We start from the raw sequence: 15,738 nt of genomic DNA on the forward strand, positions 1-15,738 counted from the left end.
CAGCTACCAGCTGGCACAGGCTTCCCAGCAAGACGCTGTTGCTGTGCCCTGCGCAGGGCAAGGGCCCAGGGTGGCAGTGCCAGGGTGGCACACTCAACACAGAGCCCCCAGGGAAGGGTCCCGGGGTGGTGGTGCCAGGGTGCGGGTCCCCTGCCTGCTGCAGCCAGGCTGAGAGGTGGCGGCGGGCAGGGGGATGCGTGTGTCCCGGTAGGTATTATTCCCTCTGTGCACCTCTCGGGGACAGAGGCAAACACTGCTGTCCTAGCGCAGCACTCGCCGCGGGGCTCTGCCGCAGGACTGGGAACAAGCCAGAGCTCGGGCGGTTAATGGCACAGCCGGGATCAGCCTGCACAGCAGTAGATGTGGCTTTGGGAAGAACCTACAGAGGATGAAGAGGAGAGCAGATCCCCCTCTGCAGACCCAAAAAGCGAGCAAGGCCATGCTGGGAAAGGGCTGCAGTTCAGCTGGTGCAGCCATACCCTCCTGCCAGAGCCCTTTGCCCTGGGATTTCAACATGTTAGCAACTTGGGAATGGCAGAGTTACACTGATTTGTGTAAGAACAGGGAAAAACACAGCACTGGACAGATTTTCAATGCCTCGGTGCCCATCATCTTCCAGGCCTTGTCCCTACATCCTCTGCTGATTAACATGCTCCAAGTTCGTTATCTTAAACAGGCCGCTCAGGACACGGGGCAGCGATCCTTAAACCAATTAATGCAATCCTTTGATTTCAAGGGAGAATGTAGAGGGGACTGTCAGTGCAGCGGTGAGGCAAGAGTTACGGGTCAGAGCCCAACAGCACAGAGCTGCCCCTGAGCTCGTAACAAGAGGTGGGGGCAGGCGGGCAGCTGCCAGACCGGCTTCTGTCACAGCCCTTCTCTGCAGCCTCCGACCTGGACCAGCGCTGCTTCCCGGGCACCGGGGGAGAGCAAAGGAAACTGGCACCATGGTGCTTAATGGGGGTCCGGATGCCAAAAGAGCATCTGCTGCCCCGTGCCAGGGTCAGGGCTGCCAGGAGGAGGAGAGCATCGACAGAACCATGTCACTCATCGTGGCGCAGCGGAGGCACAGCATGGAGGGAGCTCCTCTCTGCTGTGGTGGGGACAGCCAGGGTACAGGCAGCTCGGCCTGAGGCCCCCGGGCACCCCAGGGTGCCAGGGGCAGCATCATCCCCCAGCCCAAAACTTTCCTCTCTTTCTTTCTTTGCATGGCCCTTCTTTAAAGCAGAAGTTCTCTCTTAGTGAAGTCTTTCGGGGGAGGTGGAGAGAGAGTAGGAAGGCAAAGAGAATCGTCTTGCTAGTCAAAGCCTTTAACAACTATTTTTAATATCAGGCAGAGGAGCAGGATTTTGAAATGAAACAGCCAGTGCCTCTTTGATGGGCGAGCTACAGATCTTGAAACAAGGTCCATTCCCTCCTCCTTCACTAACTAACAGCCATATTTCCCTCATTAAAGACAATCTGGCCGTATTTTCAAACTTCTTAACAAGGCGATCACCGTAATTTGAGATTTCTATTATCCATGCTCCTATTACAGCAGTCTTTTAAGCGGCTGGCTTTTTTTTTTTTACTTTTTGCTTTCTTTCCCCGACTTTGTCTCTCCCCTCAAACTGCCATCAGTGGTAATGACATGCAGGAAACAAGAATGCCAAGAACCATCTTTTTTTTTACCTTCTTTTTGGTCCTAGGTTGTGTGGGGGTAGCAATAAGGAATAAAATACAAAGCGAAATGAAGTTTGGTTATCTCTTATCTGGAGTTTGGTGTTTAATCCGCCCAGGAGCGCAACCGAAGCCAATGCAGTGCCTTATCTCCCACGTCGATCACGGAGCCCCCCTCCCCAAAGACTCCCAGCTCTCTCCCCTTCCCAAAGGCGCCTGGCCACGGCCCCCTCCCTGCCCCATTAGGCCTTCGATGGGCTCTGCCAGATGGATGCAATTTGCATAATATCACCGGTGGAGGCTGGCAGATCAACCGGGGTCAGGCTCTGACATCTCCAGCACAGTCTATCTCCAAGTGCTAATTTGGACTGCATTGATCTCTCTTTCTGATTTCTTTGTCATTTACGTCTGCAACGGTTTGACAGGAGATACAGAGACAGACAAGGGGGGAAAAGAAGGGGAGGGGGGGGAGAAGAGGGGAGAAACAAAGATTGTAGTTACAGATGTCTTTAAGGGAAAAAACAGATTAATCCAAGGACTCCTCTGAGGGTCTCAGCTTTGAAACATCCTAATTATCCTATTCTTATGGATTCCTGTACAGACTTAGAGGAGGGTCTTGCAGAGGAACTCAGGGGAATGGAAACTTGTTAAATTGTGGTGGAGTCTCTCCGGCTGGCTGCTACCCCTTCCCCTCCTGCACCTCGCAATCATTCCTCATTAGGTGAAGCAGGGCAGCTTAGACCTGGCGTCTCTCACTGACACAGCCTTCGCTCCGTGCCTCTGCCTCCGCTCTCGTTAAAGGCAGATCTTTGGTAGAACTTGGGCAGGAGTTTCTCCTCCTCGCAGAGGGGGACTGCAGTGCTCACAGCCACCAGCCTCGCGCTGTCCAGAGAGGCCAGAGTCGGGACAACACGGATGCCCAGCCCCTGGAGACGAGAGCTGACCCGAGGGGGACAGCAGCATCCTCACAATGCCCCAGGATGCAGGTGCAGAAGGGCAGGTTTGGGGACACACTGCTGTTGCAGGACAGGATGACGCTAAAAGACACCTTCCACCGGAGCCCAGCGCAGAGCAGGCAATTCGTGCTCTTAACTGAGATGTTTTTGTTCATTAACAGGAAACTCTTCCCCTCCTCACAGGGAAGGGAAGACACATGACCATTTAGCCTCGTCTGGGACACACCGCAGAGACACCAAGGCACCAAAAGAATCCACGGGGAAATCAAAATGTCACTCGGTGTTTTACGTTGCTACTTGCTACAGCAAAAGCTCTCTAGAAAGTTAATGATCTTCCAAAGCCTCTCACCTAACATGTGTCTTCCTGTGGTGGAGGATGCACCATGGTGCACGGGAAGTGCTGCTTGTTACAGGGGCTGGAGAACAAGTGCTACCAAACATATTCTACCCACCCAGCACAACATGGGACAGGGCTTGATCAGTGCAAGGGTTGTTCCAGCAGTGTGTAGAGGGGATATTTTGCAAGGCTCAGCGACAGGACTGGACAAATAGCCAACGCTGGGATGGGTCTGAGGCAGCGCAAGGGTCTCTCTACTACAGATCGGTTCACGTCGGCACGCTCCTGGGTTTGGCACTGGCTGACTGGTAAGACAGAGCACACCAGCCTCTACCCATGCTCCCCGTATGCCAACAACAATTTAGAGTGATACGAAAACCATATTTAAAGGTTTTTCATCTGCCACTGGGGAAAGGAACTGGTCCACGTGTTGGGCTGTGGATCATAACTGGCTTGGGAGGGAGGGAGGGAGGGAGGGAGGGAGGGAGGAGAGCAGATCTGCTCTTCTTGCCAAGGGAGACTGTCTCCACGGCTGGTGGGATGAGTCTGGGGAAAGCCTAAAACCAGAAGCCAAAGGAAGGGGGGGTCCAACAGCAGTCACGTGAAAGGGCGGCTCCAGTATGACGGCAGTGCCATCCTGCTGGAGGTCAGCCAGGTCTGGGGCTTGCAATGGACCTGCCCTGATCTGCAGCTGGGTCTCCTCAGCATGGCAAACAGCCGATAGTCCAGAAATCCCTCTTAAGTCTTCAGCCTGACACTGGTATTGCAAACGTAACTGGCCCCAGCCAGAAGAGAGGGGCTGGGACCCACCTTCTGCACATCCTGAGCAAGTGGGCACCGACACTGCCTGCCCTGGGCTGGGAGGAGCGCATGGCAGCACCTCGACTTTTCTCAGGCACCTGAAGCCCTGCAGCCCATCCCACCGTCCCCTCCGAAGGCCACTCTCTCCAGGGACCGCGAGCCCTCAGGCGAGGGGCACAGTGTGAGGAACCCATCGCACCCGCCACGGCACGGCAGGCAGCGGGGTTGGGTAAGCGCGCGTGCCACCATCCCAGCGGGCGCACGACCAGCTTTCGGCAGGGTAGGGCGGACGGAGGGGCGAGTGCAGTCAACACAAACACTCAATCATCCTTCCTTTCTTTCTTCTGTGACTCCTTTGTTAACTGCAGGAAACAGCTGAAAGACCTTGAGTTTCCCATTGTAGCGTGTATGGGAACAGAGCTGCAGTGATCAGAACATACCCCCCGCTGCTCCTGGGGAAAAAGGGAGAGCAGAATCCTTTCTAAAAAGGGTTTACGATTAGAAGAGTGTTCTGTCACTCTGGTGCGCAGTAATCCACTGCGCCACCAAGTCCCTTCAGAGAGGTGTCGAAAACTTAAATGACTGAAAGCAAAAGAGCCCTGGCTCAGGTTCCCAGGCAGCCAGACATCCTAATTATCTTTAGATCCACTCCCACATGGAGGGGAGAGAGCACACAAGAGTAAAAAAAAAAAAAAAAAAAAAGAAAAGAAAAGAAAAGAAAAAGAAAGAGGGGGGGAAAAAAAGACTGTCACATTGCTTTTTTCTTTTTTTAAAAGCTTGTCTCCATTCACTGCTTTTCCAGCTGTGACACCTCTCACGGTAGTTAATTAGAATCATGTCACCGCGTTAATGTGCTCTGACTGGACTCTGACAGACGCGCGTCCTCTAACCGGCCGCCCCGGCCGGCCCTCTCTCCCCACCTCTCCTCGGGGACGCCGGGCCCAGCGCTTGCCGCGGGACCCCTTGCCACCTGCCTGCCACCCTGTCCCTGCACCCGCGGTCCAGCGGGTGCCCCGGAGCAGCTGGGCCGGTCCCTGCACCCTGCCTCCCTGGGCGCCAGGACATGCTGGCCTGGCTGCGACACTCGGCACACAGCCGCTCCACCTGTTCCGGATCCGCCTGACCTTTACAAGCGCTAATTCAAAATGACACTGCTCATTTGATGACATTTCTGTTGATTTTTACTTAAGTCTCTTTTAATTATTTAACTTGGAGTCTTTCCCTTTCTGCCTTGGGCTGGGGCCGCTGTGTGCGGGGCAGCAGCCCTGAGGCAGCCCTGTGCCCTGCTCCGCAGCCCTGAGCCTCGTGCTTGACTCTTGCTCTCAGCATCCCCTGGCAAAAGGATGGCACAGTGCAAACACCACTGCCCTGGGCACGGCACCAGCTGCGTGCCACTACAAAGAGCCAAAGAACAGGGTTTGCCTGCTTTGGAGAAGTGTGAGGTTCTCCAAGGTTTCTCCCATCCCCTGGGAGGGACAGGGAGAGTGGGACCGGCTTTTCCAGTCAGAGCCATGCAGGCTGGGATGGAAGGTGGTGAAAAAAAACGGAGGGGAGTTTCACAAAACACTGTCCCTGTCCCCTTGTTCCCCCTATTCTGGTGCAGAGAAGGCAGGTGGGCACAACGGTGACTGGGGATCCCACAGACACTGGGAGGCTGCAGGCTTACAGAGGGGAAAGGAACGCAGGGAAGAATGAGAGGAGGCTGAAATAACGCCAGCAGGCTCCCAGGACCACAAGCTGACAGGACCACACACTCCCAGCACCTTGCAGGGTGAGGCAAAGCCTCATCAGCCCCTGCCGAGCTCCTGGGGGGAGAGCCGGTGCTGGCAGCCGAAGGCACCCATTACGGCGAGTGGCCCACCGTCTGCACCGCACTTAGCGAGCGCGGCCCTCGCCGCCCTCTCCATCAGTGTCAGCGCGGGGAGCAGCCCGGTGTGCCAGCACCCGAGCAGGCAGAGCGGTGCGGGGAGCAGGACAGCTCCATTGGGCAGCAGGCACCCCTGGCAGGCACTGGCCCGGCTTGCCGGCGGTGGCAGCTCGCGGTAGTTAATTAGAATGGTGTCACTAAGTAAATGCGCTCTGACTGGACTCTGACAGACGCTCACCTATGACACCAGGGGCCAGGAGACAATCCACATCAAACTACTGCAGTGTGACCCTTTTAACACAAAGAGTAAACTCACTGCACATCGAGTTGAAGCTCATTAAAACTGTCTACTCTGCGAGCATCCCATTAACCTCACTGTTTAAAACACGCAATTCCTCTTCTTCTTTCCGAGGCCTAATTAATGCTCTGGATCAGGAACAATATCACGCCCTAACCTTCCGAGATTTCCAATCAGTAAATGAAAAGAGAGAGACGGAGCTTGGAAGGCATGGTGCCTCGCTGGGTCGCTCACCACACGGGCTGCTGACCTGCCCATGCAGGTAGGGCTTCTCCATTTGGGAAGGTAGAGATCCCCATGGAGGGAGCATGGCACAGCGAAGATGGTGAAGCTTCACCATCCTCCCTAAAACAGCCCGGTGAGGGCATCATGTCAAGGCAGGTGCTACTATAGAATGAGATCTCCTGGTCGCCTGGGATGGGTACTGAGGGCTCGTTAGCAAGAGACACAGCAGCCTGGTTACCTTCTTTCCCTCAAAAAAGAAAAAAAAAAACCCAAACCCAAAACAGACATTTAGAAGTAAATCTAAAATCATAATAACCTGTGTGCTAAAGTCTAAACTTCAAAGATTCAGTTAAATTCAATTAGAGTCAAAAAAGACCAGTAGCAAGGGGTAACACAATGTTTTAAAGACTCAATGCACTGGAGAGGGAAGCAGAGATGACAAATGAGAAACAAACTTTCCCAGCAGCCGCAGCTACTTCTGCAGATTTGTAAACATTTTCCTTTTCTCGGTTTATTTTCAGTTCAATAACTGGCTTGTTCAGAGGTGAGAAACAACAAGGACATAAAAAAGAAAAGAAGGTGTGCCTTTTATCTTTTCCATAACCAAGGAAACAAACAAACCAATGAACTAACCTGGAAGAAGATGAAATGGGCTAATTCTAAAATCTTGAAAGGGAGGTTTCCAGAAACACTCTGTCAACTCACCACTCACTTTGCTTTGGTTTCATGCACCAAGTGTTTTTAGCTAAAACGTATTCTGAAATCTACTTTCTCTTCTGTACTGAGTATATGCATGGGAAACAGGATTTTACTAATAAAACCAATTCAAATTACTGCTGGGGTACTTTAGCATGGCATTCCAATTTTCATCCAAAAGCATCAGAACTCAGCTCATGAGTAATATTTTAATCACCACCTCCTCAATAACAAATACTAATTCACTGTTTTTCTAATGTAACAAATATCTAAAAACTAAGACTAAAGGCATATTACGTTACATTATCAATCAAAATAAATGTAGCAAATACAGGGCATTTGCTGAATAAAAGAATAACCAGATTTAATAATTGGACAGTGGCAGGGAAAGCTGCACTTTGGAAACTTGACCTTTTTTAGGGAAACAGGTGGGAAAAAAAAAATCCAAAAATAGAAAAAAATCAATTACTGAATCCAGGTGCCCTGCTGCTTGATTTAAATCACAACTAAAGCTTGAGATTTTAATCCTTTTGATTCATATCAGTCTCTGAAACGCAGTGGAGAGACACCAATGCAAGAACACGGCTCCACTGGTGCGGAGTCTGTGAATGCTAGTCCTTGAGTGAGAGTGCCAAGACCCCCGTTAGAAGCTGCAGCTCTTTTTTGGCAAACAGCACCTCAAATACGTTTTAATAACGGCAACGTGCACACGTCTGTAAGATGACTAACTTCTTGGCAAGACTCAACTTCATTTTGTTGAGGGCCAAGGAAAGAAGTTCCTCATCCCAAGATCCTACAGTCCACACTAGAGCTGACACACACTTAATCCATGTTTCAGGAGAGAGGGAAGCTGCAAAAAAAAAGTCCTCTTTGGTCCTCAGGGCCACATTCAACCCAGAGGGAATCCTTAGAGCTGAAATACCAACTTGAGAAAAGGTACAAAAGCACAGGTTTCACTCGCCTTTTGCTCCTTTCCCATCTCCCAAGGATCTGCATCCTCCTTCTGGAGCAGGACTTTCCTTATTCTGCCCAGCACTCCTCAGCAAGCTGAAATATCGACATTTTCCCCCTTCCTTTACCTTTTCCCTCCTGAGAAACAACTGCAGCTGACCCCTACCCGTCCCACCCCAAGGCAGTGTATGCAAACGCACTTCGGTGTATCCGACACAAACCACTTTTCTAACCCCTAGCCAAGATGCGCAGCTCACTTCCTTGCAAGGAGAAACCAGACAAAACCTAGAACACGAGCTTTGCTCAGCAACTTGCTGTATGCCCAGCCATACGTCCCAGGGGATGTGGCCTGAGACTTCACCACGCTCCACGATGAGCCCCTCCTGCCTGCATGCACCAGATGCTAAGGTGAGGTTCCCGTCCGGAATCCATCCTCGGCCCTGCAGGGTGTTGAGTGCCCTGAGCTCCTGGATTTTGAACAAGACGAAGAAGAGGAGACGAAGCACAGAGTGGGATGGGTCTCAGAGCATGCCAAGTGCAGGAATTTGGAGAAGATATCTGCTGAGCCAGTGAATCAGAGAGCAATTCAAAAATGAAGCAATACACAACCCATCAGGCGAGACGGCAAAATTCCTTGCAAATGGTTTGCAAAAACAAGTGGGCCATCCACTGTATTTTTTCTGTTGGATTTGAAGGGAAACATCCACATTGCATATCCCTGCATAAGCGAGCTGAGGCTTCATAGGACGGCCTGCATCTGCCCGGACTGCTTCCCACGCTGCTGGAAAGGGGCCGTGCAGAGGCTCTCCTGCACAGCACGGTATTCGTGAAATCGCTGTGGCTGGCAAACAGGTGGCCTTGCTGCTCCCTCCTCAGCCCTCTTTGGTTTGCAGACTTCTGGCCACCAGCGACCCACAAAGGCCATGAAAATCAGAGGCTGACCCCTGGCTACACTCGCCTCGGGCAGTCCTGGGGTTCCCACTCTCAGCTCCCCAGATTCCCTTGCTGCACCCCAGGATCGGCCATGAAGGAGAAGGGATGCTCTAGATCGCCTGGGAGTATCTCCAGAGCCACAGCCAGCTCCCATTGCATCATGGGCAGCGAGAGGCGGACAGGCAGTGTGCTTTGCTGTTCTCCACTCACTTCTCCAGCAGCAGTCCTGGAGAAGGGGTCATTTATTCGGTTGAGCGGGCAGGGCCGTGTCAGGAGCAAGGCTCCTTTCAGCCAGGGAGGGAAAGGAAGGGCAGCCCTGGGCAGGGAAATGGATGGATCCTCCCAGCCCTGAAGCAAAAGCAGTCGAGAGCATGAAGGAGGAGAATGGTGAGGACTGCTCAGGTCTCAGCAGTTGGCATGATCATGCCCAGTCCCAGTGGCTGATACGGAAGGATTCGGCTGTGGAGGACCGACATTTGCCCCAGGACGAGGCAACAAAGCCAGGCCCAAGGAAGCCAGCCCAGCCTGCCTCTGCAGTGAGCAGCCCCTCCTTGGGCCCTGGCCTGGGGACCTCGTGGGCTGTCACTAGAGTCAACGCTTGATCCATGACTAAGACCTGAAAAGCCAGTAGGCTGGGAAATGAAGTGGCCAGAAGTCCAGGAGGCTGGTGCCCTGACAAAATGCCAGGCAAGGCATGTCTCCAGACACCAGCATCGCCCCGAGCCTTCTCCCAGGAGGGACGCTGCGTTACCAAGCCCTAAAGACAGCAGCCCTGACACCGTGGAGAGCAGCTGTGCCTGGGGCTCCCAACCTGGCCCGGAGAAGCTATTCAATGAGCCGTGCCCCCAGCTCACTCCCGGGGCAGTGAGTGAAGCCTGCAGTAAAGCCACCAGGCACAGGGTGCCAGCAGCTGCTGTCTCTGCAGGCAGGTGGAGGATCGTAGCTGCCCGGGGCAGAGCTGCTCTGGACCCAGCCCAAATGGAGCACCCAGCAGGTTGCAACACACAGGGCAAATGTGTACCGCTGGCGATGCCAGGGAGGTGGAGACCGTCACGCTGCTGGCCTGGCATCCTTCACGGCACCCCCTTCCCAACAGTGTGTGAAAGGCAGGTTTTCCATTGCCGCTGGGACAGAGCACTGCAAAGAAGGGAGCTCGGCTGCTGGGCCTTGACATGCTGCTTCCCTGTGGGCAATCTGCCCATGGCACCCTGCACAGGGGAGAGCTGGGAGTGCTCCCCCACAGAGGGAGCTTGGCAGAAACAAAGAAGCAAAAGCTTCCTAAAGGGCTGGAGCATCTCTCTGAACTCCATCAGGCAGAGACACCTGTGTGAGACAACAGCACTGAGATAAACATGGGTAGAAACCATCAGCAGACCGATGATAGTGAGCTGGGAACGCTTTGTCAGAGTAAGATGACAGCAACAGAGAGGTCTTGCCATAAATAAAATGTGGAAACACGAGGCACAAACCAACCCTGCATCCCCTGGGAGACCTGAGGAAAAGCCCAAGCCCCGGAGCAGGACACGCACACACAACTCCTGCAGTCCCTGCTCCCTCCCTGTGATCTCCCCACCATGGCACACAAGCAAGGCAAATCTGCTTCCAGGCAGGAAGAAAATTTTAATGCTACCTCTGTCAATAATGCAACCAGATCCATAGTTCAAAAGGAGCTTGCTAATTAAAAGCTGGTGAGCTTTAAATAATTCATCTCCTTAACTTGGATTGATTGGAGAGTTTAATGGTTAGAGTCTTGAAACAATATTAAACAGCCTCCTCAAGGCCCAGGTAGCAGGTGACTTTTCCAAGAAAATCTCACCTCCTTGCAAACTTTAATGCTCACAAGTCACCATGGATGAAGGGCTGCGAGGCAGAGGGAACACCTGACCACTGGTCTCCAAGAGGTGATCCGACGCCCCGCAGAGAAACAAGACAGGCAAGAGTGATGCAGCCCTGAGTTACAGCCCTGCCTACATCCCAGTAAATCTGAGCTCCTGCCCATACCGCAACCTGCTGCTGCCCCAGCTCTGCGTCCCCAGCATTAAGTAGCAGGCAGATATATGGCCTCAGGGTCCCGGGCCAGGTCTCCCTCCTCATATCACTTTGATCCCTGGTGCAGAGGAGCTAGGGGAAACATGAAGCTCCGCCACTGTGCATGGTAGTCTCAGTTGTTTATCTTGGAGTAGGCTGTGGGACCATGAAACTCATCACACGTGTGAGCAAATGGGATGATGATTCAGTTCTCCAGCTGGCGCCGTGCATCTTCACTCTGCAATGTGTTCCCAGCCAGCTCCTGAGGCTGCACCGCCTGGCAGAGCCTCTGTTCCAAGGACAGATGCAGCATCCAGAGCAGCTGGAGGGCTGGCCCGATAGGGAGAGCATCCCACGCAGCCTGGGGACCCCTGCCCTGTGCTCCAGGCACCGCACGAGCCCTGGTGCTGCCCACATCCACCCCCAGTCCGAGCACTGCCAGAGCGGCCGAGGAGGTGAGCAGCTCCCCGGCCAGAGGGACAAACAGGTGTGTTTGCCACACTGGGATGTGCCAGAGACCAAGAGCTCACCCCATGTGCCAATCCTGCCCTGACCCATCTTTGTCCCTTTCACCAGCCAGAGTCCCCACAGCTTTGGCTGGCTCTCAGCACCCCAGTTCGGACCTGCTCTTGGCGCTGAGGCACGTCCCACGCGCTTGGAGCAGCGGCCGCGGGGACGGGCAGGGCGCGGGTCAGCATCACTCACCTATCCCGCTGTGAGGCCTCCCTATGTGCTGTAGGTTCAGTCCTTTATTCATGTCTAAGAGCCCGTTCTTTGGCCAACTCCCCATGGCAAAGCTGTACGCCTGGAAGAGAGAAGCAGAGGGTCAGACCAGTGCACAGCCCGTGCGCAGACACATTTTGTACGTGCCCAGGCCTGGCTGCTGCCGGGACCGGCGTGGGCCAGTGGTCGCTGTGCTCAGCATGGACCCGCACATGGCCCTGGCAGAGCTATCCTGGAGCCGCCTGCACAAAGCACCCTCACCCTGGCCTGTCCCACCTGATGCTCCTCAGAGACGAGGTGGCCAGGGCCCGTTGTTGTACGGGTGACAACCCTCAGGAGGTTTGCTGGATCAGCATCACCCTAGGCACCTTTGCCACAATGGGGCGGGTAGGGGCTGCAAGATCATCCCACATGTCCCTGGGTTGCTCCAGCATCATCCCAAGGTTGGCAGCAGGAGTCACGGGGGTTTGGAAAGGGGTGCCTGTGCCCAGGCCTCCCAGCCTCCTCTCTCCCTCCCATCCTCAGAGCCCCAGTTGCCATGGGACTCTCCATCACCAGGAGTCAGCATTGCTCACCCCACTGCAGAGCCCGCAGCCTGGCTGGAGGGAGCCTGCTCCATCTCTGCCACGTCCCCCGGCATGGCTCCCAGCAGGAGTGAGGCAGGCAGGAGCCCGAGCAGCACAAAAACCCACCGGACAACGCGAACGTGAAAGCAGCTGGGCCTCCATGTCACACACACAGCTGTAATTATAGCCTGACAGCCACGTATCGGCTTCATCTTGAGGAATTAAGCTCAGCGCCGCATTGTGAGCAGTAAGAAGGGCGCGTGGGCTTAGCGTCGCTCACGCCGGCCCTATCTCTGCTGCCGTGAGGGCCATTGTCCCCAGATGAGATCAGGTCAATCCAGCAGCCCCTATCTCCCTCCTGCAGCGGGGATCATCGCTAACCGCGGCCACAGCGCAGCGGGGCATCGCCGACACCCTCCGCAGGCTGGGAACGCCAGGGGAGATGCTCTGTGCAGCGGGAATGGGGCTGAACTGGGAGAGCAGAGCTGAGTGGTCTCCCTTTGAGCCCACCACCCACCTGCCAGCCACGGGGACCTGCTGTCAGTCCCTCTGCCCCTGCTACCTGCTGCTCTGCCCAGCGCGGGCAGGATCGGCCCCCGTGCAGCCCCCGCTGCCATCAGCCCCCGGGAGCCGCAGGGCTTAGGGGAGTTAATTTATTACTGGCCTGTGTAACCATTCATGCTGCTTTGTTACTCCTGCCTTAGCAAAACAGAGGGCTCCACAGATAATTAATAGACAGCATTGCTAATCCTGTTGGGAGATGATTAGCAATTAAAACTCCTAATTAAGTCTATGCATAATTCACTGAAATTACACTTTGTGTACACAACAGGGAGGTTTCCTTCGCCTTCAACAAACATGCTCTGGTATCTTCATCGCTGTGGCCAGGATGCAGGCTGGGTGGCCGTGGAGCAAGGGGGATCTGGGGGTCGGGGTGCAGGATGGGACCCCACAACCCACCTGGGTGATGGTGGTAGCGGCTCCGCGTGTAGCTCCCTCTCCTGGGCTCCATCCCAAAGAGCAAGCCCAGGCACAGCACAGGAAGGTCCCCGTGCCCAGCACCAGTGGATCCAGGCCTGGGGTTGCCAGCAGTCGAGGGCATCCCTGGGGAAGGGGTGTCCCCACATACTTCGAGGGAGGACACATGGGATGGGGAGGGAGCAGGGCTGTCACAGCAGGCTCTGAGCTACTTACCGCAGGCTGCCTTCCTAGCCCAGACACATCCCTCGGACCCCAGCCAGAAGCAACTGAGGGAGCATAGCGGGAGGCTGGCAGGATCCCGGGCAAGCCACGGGAACAGCTCTGGCAAGCTCCTGACAGCTGAGGGCTAGTGCCAAGCCCAGCCTGCCTCCCCCAGACCCACAGCAGCAGCGTCAGCTGGGAGCCATCGGCGCGTGCCCCGGCCCCAGGATCAGCACCGGGACCACCTTCGCAGCGCGTTTTGCCTAATCAAGGTCATTCGATACGGCAGCAATACCTGAGCAAACTAGCTAAGCAGCCGGGGTGGAAGTTGGCCTGACCACTGAAGGTCAAGTGTGCACTTATGCATATTCAAAGCTGCCTGCAGGATCGATCAGGTTTTAATTGTTTTTCCTGGGGTTTTGGAAGGAAGTGCCGGGGGCATTGATCAGTCCCAGGCGAGGCTGCTCACACTTCGGGGCTGGCAGGGACCGTCGCCGCGCGGCAGGCAGAGGGGAACGTGGGCAGAGGCAGAGCTGAAGGCAGGCCAGGGGAGCGGACAGGCAGCCCTGGCCGGAGGAGGAGCCACTGCTGGGCTGCGTTGGAAAACAAAGTTTTTTAATTAAAATTGGCAATTCTGAGCCGCCTGCCGGCAGCAGCCACGCAATCAAGAGCGAGGAGCTGTGCTGTTTAATATTTAAACACAACGTTTAATCTTTAAACAGGAAAGCTCTTCTTCTGACTGTTAAAGTGAGGCAGAAGGTGCCGGAGGCTCCCCGAGGCAGGGCTCCCCAGCCTGCCGGGGTGGCTGTGGTCACCGCAGCCACTGGGAAACCAGTGCCATCCACAGCCGCTCTCCTGCTGGCTCCTCTGCCATGTCGGCCCACTTGGCCGCTGGCAGCGGCACAGACCCCTGCTCCTTCAGCGCTCACCCCTATGGCAAACCATGAGAAAGTCCGAGACGCCCCTGGTTCGCTCACAAGCCAAAGGACTTAAAAAAAATGCCAGGAAATCCTTTTTGTGAGGAAATCACACTAATTTGTCCCTCCCTCTGGTTCAGTCCTGGTGTTGCAGGGACTGGATTGCTCCTTTCTAGGTCAGACATTGAAGCAGGGCCAGGACCTCGTGGCATTTTATTTTCATCTGTATTTTAATTGATGAAAAATGCAGGTGTCTTTTTTTAAAAGCTATTTTAAAAATGGTTTTGGTCAGAGTTCTGATTTAGAAACAAACTCAATGCCTCCGATCTGCTAAAAAGCATCCAAATGATGTTTGCAGAATAATTTTCAAGCAGCTTGAACACAATTATTTCCATTCATACCAGCTCCTAGAAAGGTCTCCCTTTTTTCCTGATTTTGTTTGTAATTCTGTGAAGGCTACATTTACTTCCCTGCCAATGCTGCTCTGAAGTCAGATGATTATTAATTATATTTATTTACTTATACAATCCCATAGGCATACGGAGCAGTTCACAGACAAATACCGCCCTGGGTCCCTGATGTAGGGATCTCGAATCAAAGGTAAGCAGATACTTCTGTGATAAATGTGAGCTAACAGCAGCAGGAGATTAGGAATACACTGTGTTTCCATGCATAGAGCCAGCACCACGGATAATCCACACCCTGTTAAAAGCACCAGTATGGGGAGGTAAATCCTTAGGTAACCCCTACCTCACATAACCTGTAGAAAATCTAAAAAACACAAGTGGGGAGCTACTAGGGAATAAGACATGGGGTACGGCAGCCTGGGGCAGGGAGATGCTGCGTGCGCAGAAATCACAGCATCTGGGGCTGGCTTTATAATAAAGCGAAGAGGGTCTGAGATAATTGTCCTGTTGCACCAGGTCACAAAACTTGCCAGTGGCCATGATGCATCTGCCTCAATCTGCAAAAGGCCTGAAACAAGAGCTCCGTGGACCTCTTCTTGTAGCACTGGCGGTCAAAGATAGTCTTCTCAGCTGAGACAGGAGTGCACAGCGAGCACACCAGAGAGGCTGGGCAGTGCCATGGTGCTGCTTGCAAGGAAAGAACATGGGTAGCATTTGCCCAGTTCTTGCAAAAACACTGCCCAGTTTGGCACTGAGTTCACCCTGCCTGTCCTTGCTGCAAGCTGCAATTCCAATGCAAACCAGCCCTCGTCCCCAGCAACAGGGTCGGCAAGGTGGCAGCACCAACACGGCTGGGTCCTGATGCTCCGCTCTCTGGAGCTTGTTTGGGCTACACACCACAGTTTATAAGCAGCACAGCTGCAGAGATGTTCCAGGGGGTCAGAAAATTCCCAGAACTGGAACTTGTCAAGCTGATGTATTGATCTGGAGTGGACTGAATAATGCTCCATCATTTATTTATGGGGAAGTGCCCGGCACACTTCACAAAAACAGGTGTCCGGCAGTCACATTAAGGCAAGATTTAACATCCCGCATCACACGAACAGGGCACCTGTGCAGAGGTCAGGATGTTCACTTCCACGGGGGGCCCCACAAATCCTTCCTGCACACGCAGGGAGGGACAGGGCTGGTC

At 54.1% G+C, this 15,738-nt stretch overlaps 1 protein-coding gene across 4 annotated transcripts in view; it reads right to left on the bottom strand.

The window, feature by feature from the left end:
- The window catches only part of ERI3 (ERI1 exoribonuclease family member 3), a 132,223-nt gene that overhangs the window by 25,743 nt on the left and 90,742 nt on the right, over positions 1 to 15,738 (bottom strand). For all 4 annotated transcript variants that reach the window (XM_086617391.1, XM_086617390.1, XM_086617389.1 and 1 more), the window contains one exon: positions 11,457 to 11,556. In XM_086617391.1, the coding sequence (XP_086473517.1) occupies positions 11,457 to 11,556 (100 nt within the window). The remainder of the gene's footprint in view (positions 1 to 11,456; positions 11,557 to 15,738) is intronic.

Source organism: Tauraco erythrolophus, chromosome 10 (genome assembly GCF_009769465.1).
Source record: "Tauraco erythrolophus isolate bTauEry1 chromosome 10, bTauEry1.pri, whole genome shotgun sequence".
Taxonomy (NCBI): Eukaryota; Metazoa; Chordata; class Aves; order Musophagiformes; family Musophagidae; genus Tauraco; species Tauraco erythrolophus.